Source organism: Tenrec ecaudatus, chromosome 6 (assembly GCF_050624435.1).
Source record: "Tenrec ecaudatus isolate mTenEca1 chromosome 6, mTenEca1.hap1, whole genome shotgun sequence".
NCBI lineage: Eukaryota > Metazoa > Chordata > Mammalia > Afrosoricida > Tenrecidae > Tenrec > Tenrec ecaudatus.
In genome coordinates this window covers 49,234,876-49,254,345 of record NC_134535.1, presented here as the reverse complement: position 1 = coordinate 49,254,345, position 19,470 = coordinate 49,234,876, and the positions used below count along the sequence as shown (strand labels likewise).

Genomic DNA, 19,470 nt, shown 5'->3' with positions numbered 1-19,470 from the left:
TTCTGGGAGCCAATACGATTGTTCTGACTTCTTTTGCTGTGTTGTCTCCCTTCTTGCTTTCTTTTGGGGGAAAATATTAAAAGGAGTTACTGAAACGTTTTCTTTTTGGTAACAGCTTAAAGATTTGTTTTTATTGAAATGACATAGTTTTGAAAGAAACTGGTCATTTTAATTTAGTATTGCTTCCCTGATGTAGACCAGTGGTTCTTAACCATCCTAATGCCACGGCCGTTTGATACAGTTCCTCATGTTGTGGTGACCCCAAACCATAAAATTATTTTCATTGCTACTCATAACTGTAATTTTGCTACTGTTATGACTTGGGCAACCCTATGAAAGGGTCATTTGATCCCCCAAAGGGGTCGCGACCCACAGGTTGAGAACCACCGATGTAGACCAAACTGATTTTGCTACTGTTGTGACTTGGGCGACCCCTATGAAAGGTCATCTGAGTCCCCCAAAGGGGTCGCGACCCACAGGTTGAGAACCACTGATGTAGACCATCGAATAAGGAAAATGTTTATTTTTATGGAATTTGCAATGATCTGCTATGCCTAATACTTGCCAGAAACATATGTAATTGTCTTAATCAACTCAATATTATCCTATTTCTTTTCAGTCCCAAACATGGGGAATGGCAGAGATGGGATTTGCAAAACCTGGGGACAGTACCACTTTGAAACGTTTGATGGCATCTACTATTACTTCCCAGGACACTGTGCATACATTTTGGCAAAGGACTGTGGTAATTTGGAGCCTCAGTATACAGTATGGGTAGGTGATACTCGAACATAACTAATTTAATTTTGGGGGAAACATTTCTATTTTTAAATTATTGGGAAAATAAGCAATCACCATGCTAGAATATTCAGGAACGTCACGGGAGAAGGAGAGAGATTGGTGCTTAGTGGATGGAGCTGCTCTGTAGCTAGATTGAATAAAGAAAGCTCTGTCGAGGTGAGGATTGATATTCATAAAATATCAACTATCCAGAAATTAGCAGTCTAGCTCCATAGCCTGTATGCTTTGATTCAAAAGAACTCTTGGGAGCCACCCTGCAATGTAAGCTGCAGAGCCGCTCTAGTTGATGGAATGCAATGAGGATGTCACTCCTGGGTACCCATTTCCTCCTCTAGGCATCTCAGTGCACAACCAGGAAACAACTCCCTATTCCCATAATTTGCTTGAAACCAGGCCCACCATTTTTGCCTAAACCCTCCTCTTTTTCTTGGCGATGCAAATATTAAAGCGATCCCTGAAGTTCTTTAAGGGCAGCATATCTTTGTGACCTCCAAGCCCTGCCAAAGAGCAGAAGGCATATCGAAAGTGCATTTATGGAACCTAAGGCTGTAGAAGAGCTAGAGGGCCTTGTAGGTAGGGAAGTTAGTAATATGAGCCTTCATTGTTGACCCGACTTCCATTCTCAGTGACCTCACTGCCCTTTTCTCCCTCACCTCCCAGTGAGATTCACTCCACCCACCTCTGACTCCTTCACTGTGGGGCTCTGTTCCTCTGTCTTGCCCTGCGGAGAACTAAGGTGTGAGCTAGATAATCTATCCTCTAATAATTGGACATATTGCTATGCTGTATTTCCAAGACTAATAGACATTATTTCTACTTGACCTGGTTTAGTTTGGTATGGGGGAATTTACTTCCAAGTCAACAGTTCCACATATTTTAACTGTTCTATTTCCCTAACTATAAAAACATACACTTCTTTTGTGGAAAATTTGGTTAATTCAGGGAAAGGTCAAGAGTAATATTAGAATTATCAATCAAGAGTTATCTTTTTGAATGGATTCATGCATTTCTGTCTAGACATCTTCCTCTGGATCTTAGATATATTTTGTAGTTTCATTCAATCTTTAATTAGTGTAGTTAATCTTTAAAACTGTAAATGCTTATTGTGGCTTTATATGAATTCAAATTAAAATCTATAAGCTTTCCCTCTCCCCTTCAGGTTCATAATAGCCCTAAATGCCACGGTTCAGTGTATTCCTGTCATCGGTCAATCAGCTTGTTCTTTTCAAACCAGGAAGAAATTAGAATTTATGGCCACGAAATCAAAAAGAATGGAATGAGGTAAGTTCTGGTAATGATAGTCAAATAAACCCCACTAAATTTTAATTTTTGAATATTTCAGTCTGAAAATAAAGTGTCAAGACTAGGAAGAGAGGATGTATTCTTCAACAGTAACTTTGAAGTTATAAAAAAAATTAGAATTTCAGAAGACTCTGCGACCAATGGCATCGGCCAAAATCTAAATAACCTTTCTGATGTTTGTGTAGGATAAAATTATGTATTGTAGTAGAGCTTGAATTGTCACATCCTTTTCTAAGAGAGATTCAGGAGAAATCTTCATCCTTAGTCTCTTTGATTATTTTTGCTTTCTTCCTTCCCTGCCCTTCTCTCTCTCCACATTCTTTCTTCCTCCTCCTTTCCAAATTTGTGTGATTGAGGTTTGCGTGCCCACTGAGATTCTCCATCAGTTTTCTAAGAAAGACTGAAATCCAATGAGAAACTACCCTTCCTGAGTAGGATTGGAGAGAAGTGGACTTCCCAGATTTCTATCTGCTAAGAATATGACCTGAGAGTTTTGGAGAAGAGACTATTTGTTTATTTGACAGCAAGCTTTAAATGTCTTGAATACCATGGAATGGTTTACCAATCCATCAAAGAATTTGTAAAGAAATACTCAATTTTAAGTATTACCTATCTGGGTAATTTTAGAAAAAGCAAATTCCTTGAGAATTCACGTTCAAGTTTGCACCATAGGTATTCCTTGCCGTGCAGAGGCCTTACTGATACATGATGCCGTGCTTCTGCGTTTATAATCCTCAGAGGCCGCCAGAGGTAGCAGAGAGTGATCTGGAGTAAACAGCAGGAGAGCCAGACACCAGTTCAGGGTGTGTCGCCATCAGGAAGCCCAGAGAAGTTCCTCTGTCTCCTAGGGACAGATTTTATTTGTCTTGGGTCCTACACATCTCATTTTCTTTTACAAGACAGTTTAGCCATTTGAATAGGAAGATAGTGTGCATTAGATGCATATTTCCTGGAGCTGACTCTAATAATAATTTAGGTTCCTATGGCACTGTGGGTTGGCAACAAGTGGTTTGAATTCACCAGCTGTTCATGGGAGAAAGAGCAGACTGTCTGCTCCTGTAAAGATTCCCAGTCTCAGAGATGCTATGCCAAGTCACTTTTTCCACTGCCATCGAGTCAATCCCGACTCTGAGAGTCCCTATAGAACAGGTAGAACTGCCTGGTGGGCTTCTGCGACTGGACCTGCTTGTGAGACTGCTTGTGAGTCTGGTCTTTGTCTCGCAGAGCTGCTGGTGGTTTTGAACTGCTGACTTTGCAGATTGTAGCTCAACACTAACCACTGTGACACCAGGGCAGTTGCTACCAGTCAGAATTGACTTGATGGCAGTGTGTTTGGGTTTGGTATATGAGATTTTGGGCAATATCTGGCCATTTAAAATTATCTTATTTGTTAAATACGAATAATAAAAAATGCCTTTCAAATAGTTTTTTTAAAAGTCTACTAATCCTTTGTAAAGTCTAGATCATGATATTTAAGTTAATCCATAGAAAGCAATTCTTTAGGATTCCCAGAAGTATGATTTATGATGGAAAGATTATTATTATTCAGGTAAGTTGCTTATACTAATGTGATAGCTGGTCTAGGGTCAAACTCATAGGTGATACAGAAATGTTAGTTTACAGTTTTAATGTTTCTTCATAGGTTGCCTAGGATTTTTTTAGGCACATTGCAAATTACCCAATTTTAACCATGTCCATTCTTCACTTACTGATACAGCTAAGTTCCAAAGACCAGATTGATATGCAAAAATAGGCATTATGTAAAAATTTAGGATGATCACATCAGATCACAAAATGGAGTATGATCATATCAGTACAAAACAGCCAACCCACGAGAACCATGATGCAGCCAATCCGACACATAACCTTACCGAGCCCATCCACTGTGGTGTTCACTACTGCCATACGTAGGTTGTAGGTATGTGCAAAACAGTCAGATAATCGTTTTTTTGTCATAGCCATAAATGCAAAACTTTGAATAATGAAATAATCAATAACTTAATGTATTATCAATCTTCTGAAATTACTTCGGGACAATTATAGTTATTTACCTTTGTTTTTTAAAACTTATATATTTAATCAGATTTACTGTGGAAGTAACAAAATGAGAAAACAAAAATCTACAACTGAAAAACTATACTGTCATATAATTAATATCTCATTATTATGAAATATCATTATAAACATGCTCTACTTTTAACTGCTGTAATCTTAGAGAGTTTTGATAAACTGGAAAACTCTAATTGATGTTTCTTCATTATTACCTTATACAGACTCTTATTATGAATTCCTTATATTTATAATCACAATATGTTATAGCACATGTGTTAATGGCAAAAAATATCAGATATACCATGGGCTAGTCTCTCACGGCATTGAGTCCTTGCTGACTCACAGCGACTCCCTGTGGGTTTCCCAGACTGTAACTGTTTACGGAGTAGAAAGTTTACCAGAGGAGAAAGCCCAGTCTTCCTCCTGTGCAGATGCTGCTGGTTTTCAACTGCAGATGAGGCAGCCTAACACACACCCAGGACGCCACCCGGGCTCCATACCAGGGACTGCCAGAAGGAGGGATATATTTGTGTTGACAAAGTATACTCAGATGTGCCATCGAGGCAGTGATGGCAAGAGATTGTCTTGGATTGGACGTTAGGAGAAACCAGTACTCCGGCCATGTTATTAAGAGAAGCCAGTCCCTGGACAAGGACACTGTTCTTGGAAACGTAGAAGGTTAGCAACAGAGCAGAGGCACTCTGTGAGACTGATGGACGACGCGTGGCTACGAGAGTGGGCTCAAACCGAGGGGTGATTGGGAGGCTGGTGCAGGACTGGGCAGCACTGTGCCTGTCGAACAGATGGTTGCTGGGAGTCAGACATGACTTGACGGCACTTAGGACGAGCACCAAGCTAGGCTCTTCTGACTTATTCTCCAATCTAAACTTCTGCTCCAATTAAAATGTTATTTTCTACCAATCATGACCTAAAAACATTTTTTTGTGTGTGTGCGTGGGCACATAGAGGCCTGCTTAATTGTTTCTGTGGAGATTACTCCTCTGTCAGAGAGTATTTTAGTTTCATGTAGTTGTGCTTTGTCAGGAAAGGAATTCATTAACTTGAAATTTTGAAAACATGTGTGAACATACTCACTAACCTCTCTCCTAACACACACTATAGTTTATAATTATCATTTAGCTTGACCAGCTTAAGAAAAATGATTGTTTTACCATTTCTTTAATCATGATCGCTATCTATTTTTACAATTTTCATGAATGGGAGGAGAGCAGGGCTGTTTCACGAATATTCTAGGTGATTTGCCTTTACAATGCCCAATTGTTTGGTTTTCTTCAGGTCCTATGGGTCTCTCACTTTTGTTTCATGTGGACATTCTTGTGTATGATGAAAAGAGTAGACACTGAATCAAGAGTTTAAATGTTCTTCATGATCAAGTAGGCCAAATGGTACCCAGTTAAAAAATTATGAATACAATATCTTGAGGATTTCTACTCACATAAAGAGTTACGGTCTTCATAGCCTTTGTGATCATGAGGTATCGATGGGATCAGGTATCAGGCATCAAAGACTCAGAACAAAAAATCATATCAATGTGTGCGGAGTGGAGACACAAAGCCCATCTGTAGATAATTGGACATTCCCTTACAGAACGGTCACAAGGATGAGAAGAGCCAGTTAGGGTGCCGTATAGCACTCATGAAACATAGAACTTTCCTCTAGTGCTTTGACCACAATTCTACCTTACAAATCTGACTAGACCACAGTATGAACACTGGTGCAGATAAGACCTCTCAACATTGTCCTTGATCAATGTAATGGAGAGAAATTACTGAAACCCAAATGAAGGCTGAGCACAATAGTGGGACAAGAGGAAAGTAAAAGGAAATAGAGGAAAGAAGTAGGAAGCAAAGGGCATTTATAGAGGTCTAAATACAGCATGTACATATATAAATATATTTATATTGACGATGGGGAAATAGAGCTATGTGCATATATTTATAGGTTTAGTATTAAGGTAGCAGAAGGACATTGGGCCTCCACTCAAGCACTTTGCAATGCAAGAACACTTTGTTCTATTAAACTGGCATTACATGATGCTAACCACTGAAGACAAAGTGGGTGCTTAAGCAAATGTGGTGAGGAAAGCAGATGGTGCTATCTAAAGATATAACATCTGGGATCTTAAAGGCTTGAAGGTAAACAATTGGCCATCTAGTTGAGAAGCAACAAAGCCCACTTGGAAGAAGCACACCAGCCTGTGTGATCACGAGGTGTTGAAGGGATCAGGTATCAGGCATCAAAGAACAAAAATCATATCATTGTGAATGAGGGGGAGTGCAGAGTGGAGACCCAAAGCCCATCTGTAGGCAACTAGACATTCCCTTAGAGAAGAGTTGCGGGTAAGAGCCAAGCCAGTCAGGGTGCAGTATAGCAACAATGAAACATACAACTTTCCTCTAGTTCTTTAATGCTTCCTCCCACTATCATGATCCCAATACCACCTTACAAATCCGTCTAGCCCAGAAGACATACACTGGTACAGAAAAGAACTGGAAACAGGGAATCCAGGACAGATAAACCTCTCAGGACCAATAATGAGAGTAGTGATATCAGGAGGGGCAGGGGAAGGTGGGGTAGAAAGCAGAAACTGATCCCTACCTGGGGAAGAGACTACAGAAAAGTGGGTGAAGGGAGATGTTGGACAGTGTAAGGCATGAGAAAATATTAATAATTTATAAATTATCAAGGGTTTGTGAGAGAGGTGGGCTGGGGAAGGAGAGAAAAAATGAAGAGCGGATATTAACGGTTTAAGTAGAAAGAAAATGTTTCGAAAATGATGATGGCAACAAGTGTACAAACGTCCTCGATACAATGCATGGGTGTATGGATTGTGATAGGAGTTGTATGAGCCCCCAATAAAATGATTTAAATAGGAAAAAAATGTATTGACAGAACCTTGAGGGGAAAAAAAGTTCTCAACACAGAATCCACGACAGATAAACCTTCAGGAACAACAATGGGAGTAGCAATATCAGAAGGGGAAGGAGAAGGTGGGGGGAACAAAGGGGGAACCTATCATAATGATCTACATATAACCTCCTCCCAGGGAGATGAACAACTGAAAAGTGATTGAAGAGAGACAGCAGTCAATATAAGACATGACAAAAAATTATAAATTACCAAGGGTTCATGAGGGAGGGAGGGTGGGAAATGAGCTGGTACTAAGGGGTCAAGTAGAAAGCACATGTTTTGAGAATGATGAGGGCCACAAATGCACAAATGTGCTTGTCACAATAGATGGATGTATGGATTGTGATAAAAGCTATAAGATCCTCTAATAAAATGATTAAAAAAAGATGTAAGAGCCCCCAACAAAATGATTAAAAACATCAAAAGTTACAGTCTTGGAAACCTGCTGGGACAGTTCTTACGTGCCCTCTGGGTTGCTATGAGGGGGAATCAACTTAATGGCAGAGAGTGAGTCATGACAAGATCCTTTCTATTTCTAATAATCTCATACGTTACAGCATTAAACACATGTGAATTATAATGAATCATTCTAGACACTTTTCTTTTGGGAAACCAAGGTGACCTTTTGGAGACAGAAGTTGTTATTTCTGTACAGCCAAGTTTAAAAGACAATTAAACAAAGCCAGAATTGGAACAATCTGCTTACAATTTTTGACTATTGTTTGTCCTTATTTCAAAATTGCTGAGCTGCATTGTTATATTTTAACTCTCTAGTGGAAGAATAATTCAATTCTCCCTCTCATTATCCTTCGTAGGCAGGGTTCCTTTCCAGATGCCAATTTTCATTGCTATTCAGTGGCAGTGTGCATTTGGTTTGTTGAAGGAAGCACAAGGTTTTAACGTCATTCCCCAGTAAGGGGAACAGGCATCGTTTCCTTTCAGAAATTCCTACTTCGATGTTGAACTTTTCAAAAACTCCATATGTCCTGTAGTTCGTTGCCTGGAAGATTCATAATTATGAGGAGTAATGTTCTTTTGTTTAGTTATCTTTGAAAAAATTGATCACTTGCAATGAACCTTCACCATAATTCTTAGATTACTTTTGTTCTTGTTTTTCCAAGTTTATCTTTGCCTCAGACAATTGGACAGGTTTTCATTGAGAAACTGGCTGACTACATTCTGGTGAAAACGACCTTTGGCTTTTCTTTGGCTTGGGATGGAATATCTGGAATCTACCTCAAGCTGTCTGAGATGCATAGAGGGAAATCTTGTGGCCTGTGTGGAAACTGCAATGGCATTCAGTCGGATGATTTTGTAGTTCAGCAGGGTGAGTAACTGGGGCTCGACTGTGTAGGTGCTCTCTAGAATCCGCTTTCAGCATGCCGGCTATTCGCACACAGAAAGAAGACTTGTCTTCATTGGGTAAGATTAGCCACTTGCCTACTTGTGTGATTTTAAACTCAGCATAAATTAGAAAACAAAAGTGTCATTTCTGAAAACCAGGAGCTAGTGTACACTTGGTAAATTAAGGTACAGGATTCACTTATATAGTAAGTGCCGATCGAGCATTTACTTCAGGTCAGAAACTTGTGATATCCATCAGTGAACCAAAGAAAGACTCCTGCCTCTAAGGTTAATTTTCTAGGGATTCAAATCCAGTTAGGAGCAAATGTGTCTTCTTCCGGAAAAACACTGTTTAGCTTCTAGTTTTACAAGAATAAATTAAATGGCTGAAAATAAAATTCCACAAATAAAGGTAATGGCATGTGAGCAAGATTATGGAACCTGAACAACAATTTGAAAATTGTAATGTCTTGAATAGTTGGTGGATTATTGATGGGGGAGTATGTCAGGAAGCAAATGAGAAAGGCACGGAGTACGTGGGAGGAGTCTAAAGAGAGATTTCCGCTTCTCCAACATGTTGTTTGGTACACAGTGGAATAGGATAAAATCTCGATTTACAATTACTCTGCCTGTGACTAGAACCTACCCTCAGATTTTCTCCCATTATGAAGTATCTGTAGATAAACTGTATTGACACTAAGAGATCTAGTGTTTTATTAAAATACATCTTTATTTTGCTGATTAGATAAATATTTGGTGACCAAAAATTGATTGAATGCTATGGAGTGCAGAGGTTTTCCTCATTTTTCTGTGTACACCTTCTCATTCTTCAGAGAAGACTTTACAGAGAAACGAGGCTTTTAGAAGTTATGTGACTATTAGATTTTAATTTGTGTTCTAGTTGAGAAATGTAGCGCTAAAATTCATATCCAATTCTACACCCAAGCCATGGCGCGCTCTTGTTTCCCAGCCTGTGATTCGTATTGCCTCCCTTTTACGCTCAACAGTGGACAATACATTATTTCTCTTATAGCATGTTTTATTCAAGGCATTCTAATTTTATTTTAGTGGAATCCATGTAGCTACTTGATATTGTTTAAGCTCTAGTAATAATTACAAACTTTGTGACTCATTTATACAACATAATGAAAATAGCTAAATATGTGGTTCAAGTGCTATAATTAATATTAACTCCAAAAGGATTGCCACTGTTTAGCAACACTTAAATTTCAGCATAAATATTGAAATAAGTGAACCTTTGGGAAATGTTTCTAGTTCTGAAGATTTGAAATGATGTTTTAAAATAAAATTTGATTGGTAAATTTACTTTAAAACTGTTTAAATAATATATTAGAACAGACCTGGAATCAGTTCAATGTGTAAGATATTCATCAGTGTTTGGGATAATGCGGTAAGTGGGCCAAAAGCATTTGAAAGCTCTAGGATGCTAATACTATAATTAGTGAATATTGATTGCAAAAATTGTCATCATGTATTCATTCCCTAATTTTGAATGGATTTTGAACCCTAACTAGATTCCAGGCAGTAAACTAGGATTCAAACAGTAGAACAACTTTGACAAGCTCCCTCTATGCATGCAGTATATATTGCAGTGAAGCGTAAAATAAAGAGGCAAACAAATGGAAATCACATTGTAATGATCCATAACAGCCATGATAAAGGCAAATGGGACAAGGGATAAAGCGTGATAGAAGAGTGTGGTCAGTAGTAATCTAGACCCTGTGGCTGCGGAGGCCTCTTTAAGGAAGTCATCTAGAGAAGCTGCTTAAATGACCCGAGGAAAGGACTGGAGTCACAGAGTGGTGAACATTGTTAATTCACTAGTTAAGTGACATTGGAAGTGGAGCCCACTCAGGTGCCTCGGAAGAAAGATCTGGTGATTTACTTTAAAAAACTCAGCCACTAAAAACCCTTTGGAGCACAATTCTACTCTCACACATCTGTGTTGTCCTGAATCAGGAATGATTTGACAACAAATGGTTTTAGGAATGAACTTGGGTATTGGAAAGAGCAGCAGAAAGCCAGGGTTGCTGGAGCACAGTGAAGCAGAGTCAGAGTCAACAATGATGAATATAGGACGGAGCCAGAGGCTTTCAGGCTCTCTGATGCTAACTTTTAGGATTTTTTACTAAGAGAGAATAGCCCAATCTACCCAATTGATGGTAGCATGGGACAATATCTTCCCAACTTGAAGATGTGAGGGAATATGGAGAAACCTTGACTTCAGAAGAGAGGCAGGCATAATGTAGGTGGTACAGAGATACTTAATTCCTGTGTTGTCATAGGTTGTACCCAATGGTAGACTTTATGACCATGTAAATCTGTGTTGTAGAGCACCTGAAGTGCAAATCAGAAGATTTATTGGCTTAAATGGAACTTTAAAATGCCATTTTGCTTGATTCAGCCAAGTTCTTAAGATTTGAGATTCTGTCTTTGGCTCAATTCGGGCAGAATTAATTTCACGGTTCAGGTCCTGAACTTGTTCTGATGGGCCAGCCGCTGAGACAATTAGAACCTGAGAGTTCATCTCCCAACCACTGGTTTGCTACTGTCTCCGTAAAGAATGCTGGTACAAGCTGCATGCTTCTTCATACATGGACTTTGTCCCCAGCATATCTAGGAAACTCTGTTCATCATATTCCAATGAAATGGATTCACCACTTTTTAGTTTTCATGTCACTAGGTGTCTTTTCTAGTCTTTAATCATCTATGTGATTATCTTCTGAAATTTCTGCAAGGGCTCACGAACTAGACTTTTTTTTAATATCAGAGGACCCAAAAAAGAAGCTTGGTTTCAGTAAGATTCTGAGGAGCATCCAATAGAGTGAGAGGGCAGTTGAAGCAATCTCCCACCAAGATTTTACTCATGTTTCTTGATATTATGATTATCTTCCCTCCTCTCTCCAACATAAACTCCTTTTTGGCTAACTTGCACTTTGCCATGTATGTCACATCTTCCCATTTTCACACTTTCCTAATCTTGTTTTATTGCAGTTTGCTTTTTGGGAGGGATAATTTTATTGGGTACTTATGCTTCATTCAATATGTTTTTATGTGAAAGTGATATCATCTGATATCATTGGTTAATTATAAAGTGTTTTGAGTTTCTCTTTCTGATCGGAGAGTTCATGCTGAAAAACTATGTGGAGACTGAGCTCATACACCTATTCTTGGGTGTGCATGTGTGTTTGTGTGTGACAGAGGACTACACAGAGGACATTGCCATGTTTGCAAGTAGCTGGATGGTGCAAACTCCAGACGCTACCAAATGTGTGCCCACGCCCTCAGATTTTCCAAGTCCATGCTCAAGTGGAATGCCAGCATTTGAGGTAAATTTTTTGAAAACCAAAGTTGAGCACACTGAGCCTAACAAAACCATGTAAACTATTTTTGTAGTCCTCATTAAGCAACTTTAGTGAGAATTCAATGTAATTCTAGACGATTAAATCAAAGAAATGTGATAGCAACAGAGAATACGTTTAAGGTTATTACAGAAATCGTGAATATAATGAGCGTATGAAAGCAATACTGATTATGAAAATATGAACTTAAAGTGTTGGTTGCTATTCATAAGAATACATTGCCCCGTCTTTTCTGGTAATAACTAAGAGTGTTACAATAGACTACTAGGGGAGATCAGAGCACACCCCCTCATTGAATGCGTTTTGGTGACTGTATCTTTTTCTGCATAGGCCATCTTCTTCAAGTGTCAGATACTGTTGCAGTTCCCCTTTCTCAGCTGCCATGAATATATTGATCCATATTTGTATATTGCCAGCTGTGTTAATGATCTTTGCAAGTAAGTGAAGTGCTTGGTATTTGCAATAAAGTTTTGTCCTAAGTGTATGAATCTACTCCTTTGGGTCTTAATCATTTTTTTGCCAATGAACATTTTGGGAGCCTAGAGCCGTCTATAACTCTTATTCAGAGTAAAGCTCTAAAATGCACTAAATTATATTATGAAAATCATAATATAAATGTACCTTTGATATCCTCTCAGTGATTTTTTCAAATGCACCTAAGTCCTTGTAATTACTGTTATTTGACATAGTGATAAGCATAAATGATATTTTGATATATTTCTGACAACTTTAAAGAGATAAAATTATTTATGATTTCTGTTGGTGACAAAGTCATAAATTCTGCTGATAACATTGTGATGTGCTGCCTATACACATAATCGAAGGGATGCTAAATTTCAGTCAGAGATTAGTGAAAATAAAGATATTGTCTTTTACTCATCCAAGATCACAGACTCTTGTGTTCTCATTAAGGTCTCTGTGGATCTCAGGTTAACACCTGAAATCGATGACTCACTAAGAGAAAAAATTCAATGAGACCAATCTAATCTTTTCATCAATGTAGAGGCCACAAATTATCCATTATTGAAATAAACTTTATTTTACTGTTCTATTTTAATCTTAAATCTTATAAGTATATAGAATTAGCCATCTTGGAAGTTTAATGATACTTCAAGAAATGTTCACATGTACGCTTTTTTTAAAAAGACATTTGATAAATGTTAAGGATACATGGAAAACTATCTTGTAAAAGATCAGACTAGGTTTTAGGTGAGGGAAACTCTTTAAATGATGTCTTTGATACCTGCTAAAAAGTTTAAGTTTATCAAAGTCAGCCTCTGGGTGGTGAAAATGGTTTGTTTTCCACCTAAAACTTGGTGGTTCAAAACCACTCAACGGTTCAGAGGGAACTGCAGATTACCAAGAACCCCCCATGTGGCAGATCTCTCTTTTCTCACACGTGGAGTCACCATGAGTTGGATTCAACTGGATGCCAACAGTTTTGATTTGGTCTAGGGAGAGTAGACAATGGCTCTTACTAAATCTGAAAATAGAATTCAAACCTGCACTTACCCCAGTGACTTGGACAATTCTCCAATAATTTCGTTACTTGCCTCATCATTATTGACTTTACCACCCATTTGCTTAGTAGACTGAGGCGAAGTAGCATTTGGTATGCTCAGGAAAGTTATCTTCCCTTTATTAGAATATTGTTTGCCTGCTGTAATATTCAAAGCAAGTGTCTAAAATGAAATTGAACTTTTATATTTCTCTCATAATCAAAACTGGCCCTCCACTATTCCTTCATCATTTCAGCACTTATCATTAGAAAAAAATGAAGTAGAAGGCTGAAAACATTTTAGAAATGATTTTGAAATTTTGTGTACCACAGTCACTTCTAGACCTCTGGAGAGAACTTTAAAGCATGCCCCTACATAGATGCAGATGAGATGGGAAACTGCTGTCTTTGGCTAAATAGCCACATGGATGCTCAGTGAAAACTTGGAGGTTCTAAGACTGAAGAGAGTTGAGTGGCTATATTAGAGGACAAGTCTCTACCACACTTACATTTCCAATGCCATCATTAAGAAATTAACATCTTTTGAAATATTTAGCTTTAGGCTTTGGATTTCTGAAACCAATGCTTTCCTTTGGACAAATAAAAGCAGTTTTATTTGGGAAGCCTCTTTTGCTAGCAAAACTTGGATGACTTAAGAGATACGCTTGAAGAGGAGAGGCAGGATTTGGGTGCACGTCAGACATGTAATCTCAAAGGAGGGCATCATGGACTACATAGATATCTATAAAAGGGAAGTGAGAAGTTGCTTCCGAATTTCCCCAGGGACTCGCCCTACCTGTACATTGCTTCTGTTAGAGGACGTTCCCTTCATTTCTCTCTTAGGGACCTGCCTCACAAGGATGTCATACCACGAGAATGAACAGGTGACTCATCTGAAAATATAATACTTTTCTGTTTGATGACAAAATATATTAAAATAAATTCAACACAAATGGAGCTTCTGGCCTGTACACGTAGTTAATATATTGGTTATTATCCTACAAGTTGGAGGTTGGGTCCACCCACGGGCACCACAAATGAAGACCTGATGATCGACTTCTGAAAATTCAGTCACTAGAAACATTTTGGAGAATATTTATATTCTGACACATCTGGGGGGCCAGGCGTCAGAATCCCTCCCCAGCAACTCTTTTTTATATTTCCCCCTGAGATCTATTTGGAGCTGGGACTTGTGCTGCCCGTTGGAGAAACAACGAGTTAGGACCTGTTCCTCCCCAGCAACTACCAGGAGTGCCCGCCAGAAGAGATGGCCTTTGACGTGGAACCGAAAGATGACTCAGCAGTAATCTCTGAAATTAAGCTCTTCTGTTTCTGCTTCGAATAATGACAAACCTGCTGTGGTTGTTAGAAGCTGTTGATATCATTTCAACTCCTAGAGACTTTGTGTGCAATAGAAGCAACATGACCCGATCCGGCACCATCCCCACAATCATTTCTGCTTTTGAGCCTGCTGTGACAGCTCTGCTCAGCAGCAAGGAGTGACTACAGTTTTGCCAAGCTAAAGTGAATTGAATTTGAAACCTCTGCTAGTTAGTAGGGAGCCCGGTGGCATCGTGGCTGTGTGTTGAGCTGTGAACTGCAAGGTCAGTCCTTTGAATTCCCTAGTCACTCTTTTGGAGAAAGATGCGCCAAGAAGAGTTACAGTCTTGGAAATTCACAGGAGCAGTTCTCCCATGTCCTATGGTTTTGCTATGAGTCAGCATTGCCTGGATGGCAGGGAGTTTGATTTTGAGTTAGATTTGTTAGTGCTTATTTTCCCTATCAAATGTAGTTCTCAAAATATAAAAAGATTATTTTCCCCTTAGTAGATTAGGATAATACTATTTTCCTTGTCCAATAGTTGCAAGTTTTAAAATGAAATTTTGCTTGCAATGTGGCTAATGCAATGCCTAAAGTAACGTAGACAAAAACAATGTATGATAGCTATTTTAGGAATAGTGACATTGCTTTTCCAAACCAATATTCAGTTGCTTTGCCAATTTTCAAACCCACCAAGAAATTGTAGGAAGCAACACACTCATTCTGAGAATTCATAAACTTAATATCTTTCCAGGAATTAAAAAAATAGCTTACACTGTTTTACAAAGAGACTTTTCTTGTCTGGGGGTTTAGAATATTTTTTGAAGCTTATATACTCGATCCTTTTTCTTCTTAAATCTCAGTTAATTGTACTAGATAAGCTGCACGACTCCAGTTACAGTAGCCCAGGATAAGTGCTGTTTGAGATGATAGCTTGTACAATAGAGATACTGAAAATGTTAAGGTTCACACACACACACCCCCATCATTCTCAAGGTCATTATCTTGTAGGACATGTGACTGTTCAATTTTGAGTTTGGCTTGGATTGAAAAGCAAGCCCACTACTTTTTATAAATCCTGCTTATTTTATAGGTACCCTGTTAATCTGCTTTGGGAATTCATCAAACTCTTATAATAAAAGATTGTTTGGAGTAGTTTAGAAAGTGATTATTAAAATAAGATGGTTTACTTTGGAAAGAGGTTATGAAAGTAATTAGCTTTAGCAAGTTAAGTTTGAGATAATTCAAAATCTAATTTTAAATATCAAGTTAAAATCTACTTACTTGATGTTTCACAAATGCTTTGGAAGATCTTTATAAGAACCTTTAAGGACCAATGAAAATAATATAATTGAGTGCTACAATTTTTTGATTTTTAGCCTCTATGTGGGCTATAAAAAAGTATCGTATTTTGTGCTTTTGTTGTGATAGGATTTTTGAAATGGCAAAACCGTTATGGTAGCTAAGCAGATATGAATTAACCAATTATTGCCATGTACTTCATGTACCATACAATTAAATAATTTTAATATATTAAAAAGAGTTGAATAATAACCATCACTATCAGTTGTAGGAAGGAACCCTTGTAGTGTAGTGGTTATACGTTGGACTGCGAGCCACATGGTCAGCAGTTCCAAACCACCAGAGCTCTGTGGGAGAAAGACGACTTTCTATTCCCATAAACAGTTATAGTTTGGTAACCCACAGGGGCTCTATGAGTCATTATTGGTTCGATGTCAGTGAGTTTGGTCGATCTTTAAAATCAATTTTAGAATTTTTTTTCATTTTTGTACTTACTGTTATTAGCTCTCCATTTTGCCCAATTTCCCTTTCTATGACCCTAAAAATTATTATTCGAGCTCCTGTCTCTATAGATTTACTTATCCTGAATTTCATACGCAGAAAATCAGACAAAAGCCCAAAGTACAAAATCCAACAATAATAACACAATAAAACAGAAAAATTCCAACCTGAAGGAAAGGAGAACATAAAAATTAGAACAAATAAAAAATGGTTCCAACGGGAAAACAAATGATAAGACTTTAAAATTTAACTTGACAACATCTCTCTTAATCCACTTTCTGATGTGCTTTGTCTGGGATTAAAGCAACTCACATCCCTGGCCAATGGTCCAGGGAATCCAATGGAGGCTTAATCCCTGTGGGGACTCTGCAAACGGATTTGCGCTCCTACTCTCATCCACAGCCACCTGCAGACCAGGGGCTCAGAATTTAAGCTCTAATACAATTCCCTCTTCTGAACTTGTATTTTGTTATCTACAATTGTAAATTGTAAGGTCCGATTGATTTGCTTCCTTTGTGGGGGCCTGGCTGGCACCTCACTTGGATGGCTGCTAGTTTCAAGACACGCTTTTCTCTCAGGCGCTAGTTTTCCTGAGAGACAGTTGCCTTCTGCCTTCTTCACCACCTGTCTCTTTAGTGAGCCCTTCAGGAGGGTTAAGCATGGAGCCGGTCTCCATCGTAAGAATGAATTACTCTTAGGTTAGCGCTTACGGGTAAGTGGGAGCTCAAACCCTTTGAATATCCAAGATTTATATAGAAAATCACCTTTCCACATCAGTGGCAACATTCGCAGCTTTCTGAGAGATACTAAAAATTACTTCCATAGGACGTTTGGTAATTCTAATAATAATATCATTAAAGTGGTCAATGGTATAGGATTTAAAATAAGGGGTATACTTATATATGGGAAAGATTTTTAGACTAAGAACACAGAGTATTCACTTATACATGTTAAAAATGTGACTAGATCCTGTTTAAGAAAACAGTAAGATTTAGACACAGGGCACAAAGTTCAGTAACACTTATTTCCTATGGCAATATGTCTACAGAACAAGGAGATGCCTTTAGAAGCTAAGAAAATACGGAAGTGGTGAATTTATTATACTCTTAAATAGTCTTAAATTGGCTATTATTGGACAATGTCAAAAGCAAGCCTCTTCTCTTATGAGGGGGTTACAGCTATAAACATAAGTTCCCTTATTTTGATTTTTAAAGAACTTTATTGGCATGTAATTAACACATAACACAACATCTTAGTTCAATCACATTAAGAAGAAGTGTGAAATCATCACCACAATCAATCTCAGAACATCTTCCTCTTTGTCTAGTCATTGTTTCTCTAGCCATTCCTTCCCGTCCCATCCGTCAACCTCCCAGGCCATGCACCTAGGTCATTCTTAATCCGGTTACTGCCTCTATAGGTTTACCTTTTTCAGATTGCATCTACATAACGTCATGCAAAACAAAAACAAGAAATAAAATAAAATAAACCACCCAAACAGAAAAGCCTCAATCAGAAGCAAAGCAGAAAATAGTAAAATATTAAAAACTGAAACAAATTCAGGTCAAATAAAATGTTAAATTTTAACCCAACTATCTCATTTTCCACATGATTGTACATGTTTTACAGACCCACTGGCATTCGATGAGCATTCCAACCTCTCTGCACCCTCTTCAGCATGTTGCTTTCTGTTTTTTATTAATTGCACTTTTCTTGTAGGTGTAAAGTGATATGTCATCATTGTTTTGATTTGACTTTCCCAGATGGCTAGTGCTATAGATATTTTTTCATGCATTTGTGAGCCATTTGGCTGTATTTTATGGTGAATTATCTGTTAATGTCTTTTGCCCACTTCGATTGGATCAATTTCTTTCTATAGTGTTCTGCAGATTTTAGAGATCAGCATTTTGCCCATTGTGATGTTGCTGAAGATATTGTGATAGGATTTTATCTGTCATAATAAAATTTTCAAAATATAAAAGTATTAGGTGCTTTTATATTTTAAAAAATACACAAAAGGGAGCAAAAGTTACCAGGATTCTGACAAGAACATAAAAATAAAAATATAATTCCTTATTAGGATTGGCAGTCTCTTGACTCAAAATAAAAGTGGTCATATTATTGAAGTGGTTCTCAACCTTCCTAATGTCACGGCTGTTAATACAGTTCCTCATGTTGTGGTGACCCCCCCAACCATAAAATTATTCTTGTTGATACTTCATAACTGTAATTCTGCTACTGTTATGAATCGGGCGACCCAAGGGGGTCGTGACCCACAGGTTGAGAGTCTAGACTGATAGCTGAAATTCAGATGTATGTGTTCCCACCTTACTGTACTTAGTAGGCTATGAGACACGGATGGCCATAAAGATATCAGTTAATTTTGAAGTATTTGCCACCCACATAGCATTATTAGGGACCAGGAGCTCGCAGGCATTCTTGTTGTCAGGATTTCCTGTGTGATTCTTAGTTTTCTTTTTTACTTTCCAGAACCGATGATGATGATACCTACTGCCGAGCAGCCACGGAGTATGCCAGGGCCTGCTCTCACGCTGGCCACCCTATTCAAGACTGGAGAGACGACTTTCCGGCTTGCAGTATGTCTTCTTCTTTTCCAAGTTCTGTGCGTTGTTGCTCTTGTGAAATGCCATAAAGTGAGTTGTGTCTAATAGCAACCCTATGAATGACGGACTGAAGCATGACTTAGTCCTGATCCAGCCTCGTAATGGTTGCTATGTTTCAGCCCATTGTTGCACCCATCTCATTGAGGATATTCTGCATGTTTCCTGACTTTGTACTTTATCAAGCAAGATACCCATTCCTAGGGATTGGTCTCTCCTGATAACATTTCCAAAGTAAGAGAGAGGAATCTCACCATTCTTGTTTTTAAGTGTCATGCTGCTTCCAAGACCGATTTGTTACTTCGGGCGGTCCATATTCAATACCATTTGCCAATGTGATAGTTCAAATGCATCAATTCATTGTCAGTCTTCTTCATTAATTGTTCAGCTTTCACATGCATCTGAAGTGATTGAA

General features: G+C 38.3%; 1 protein-coding gene across 1 annotated transcript in view; it reads left to right on the top strand.

Annotated features, from left to right (window-relative positions):
• OTOGL (otogelin like) overlaps positions 1–19,470 on the top strand; it is a 168,234-nt gene that overhangs the window by 11,779 nt on the left and 136,985 nt on the right. Inside the window, exons 6-11 of the mRNA XM_075552752.1 lie at positions 620–774; positions 1,961–2,082; positions 8,208–8,413; positions 11,653–11,780; positions 12,144–12,250; positions 18,925–19,031. Coding sequence (XP_075408867.1) covers positions 620–774; positions 1,961–2,082; positions 8,208–8,413; positions 11,653–11,780; positions 12,144–12,250; positions 18,925–19,031 — 825 coding nt within the window. The remainder of the gene's footprint in view (positions 1–619; positions 775–1,960; positions 2,083–8,207; positions 8,414–11,652; positions 11,781–12,143; positions 12,251–18,924; positions 19,032–19,470) is intronic.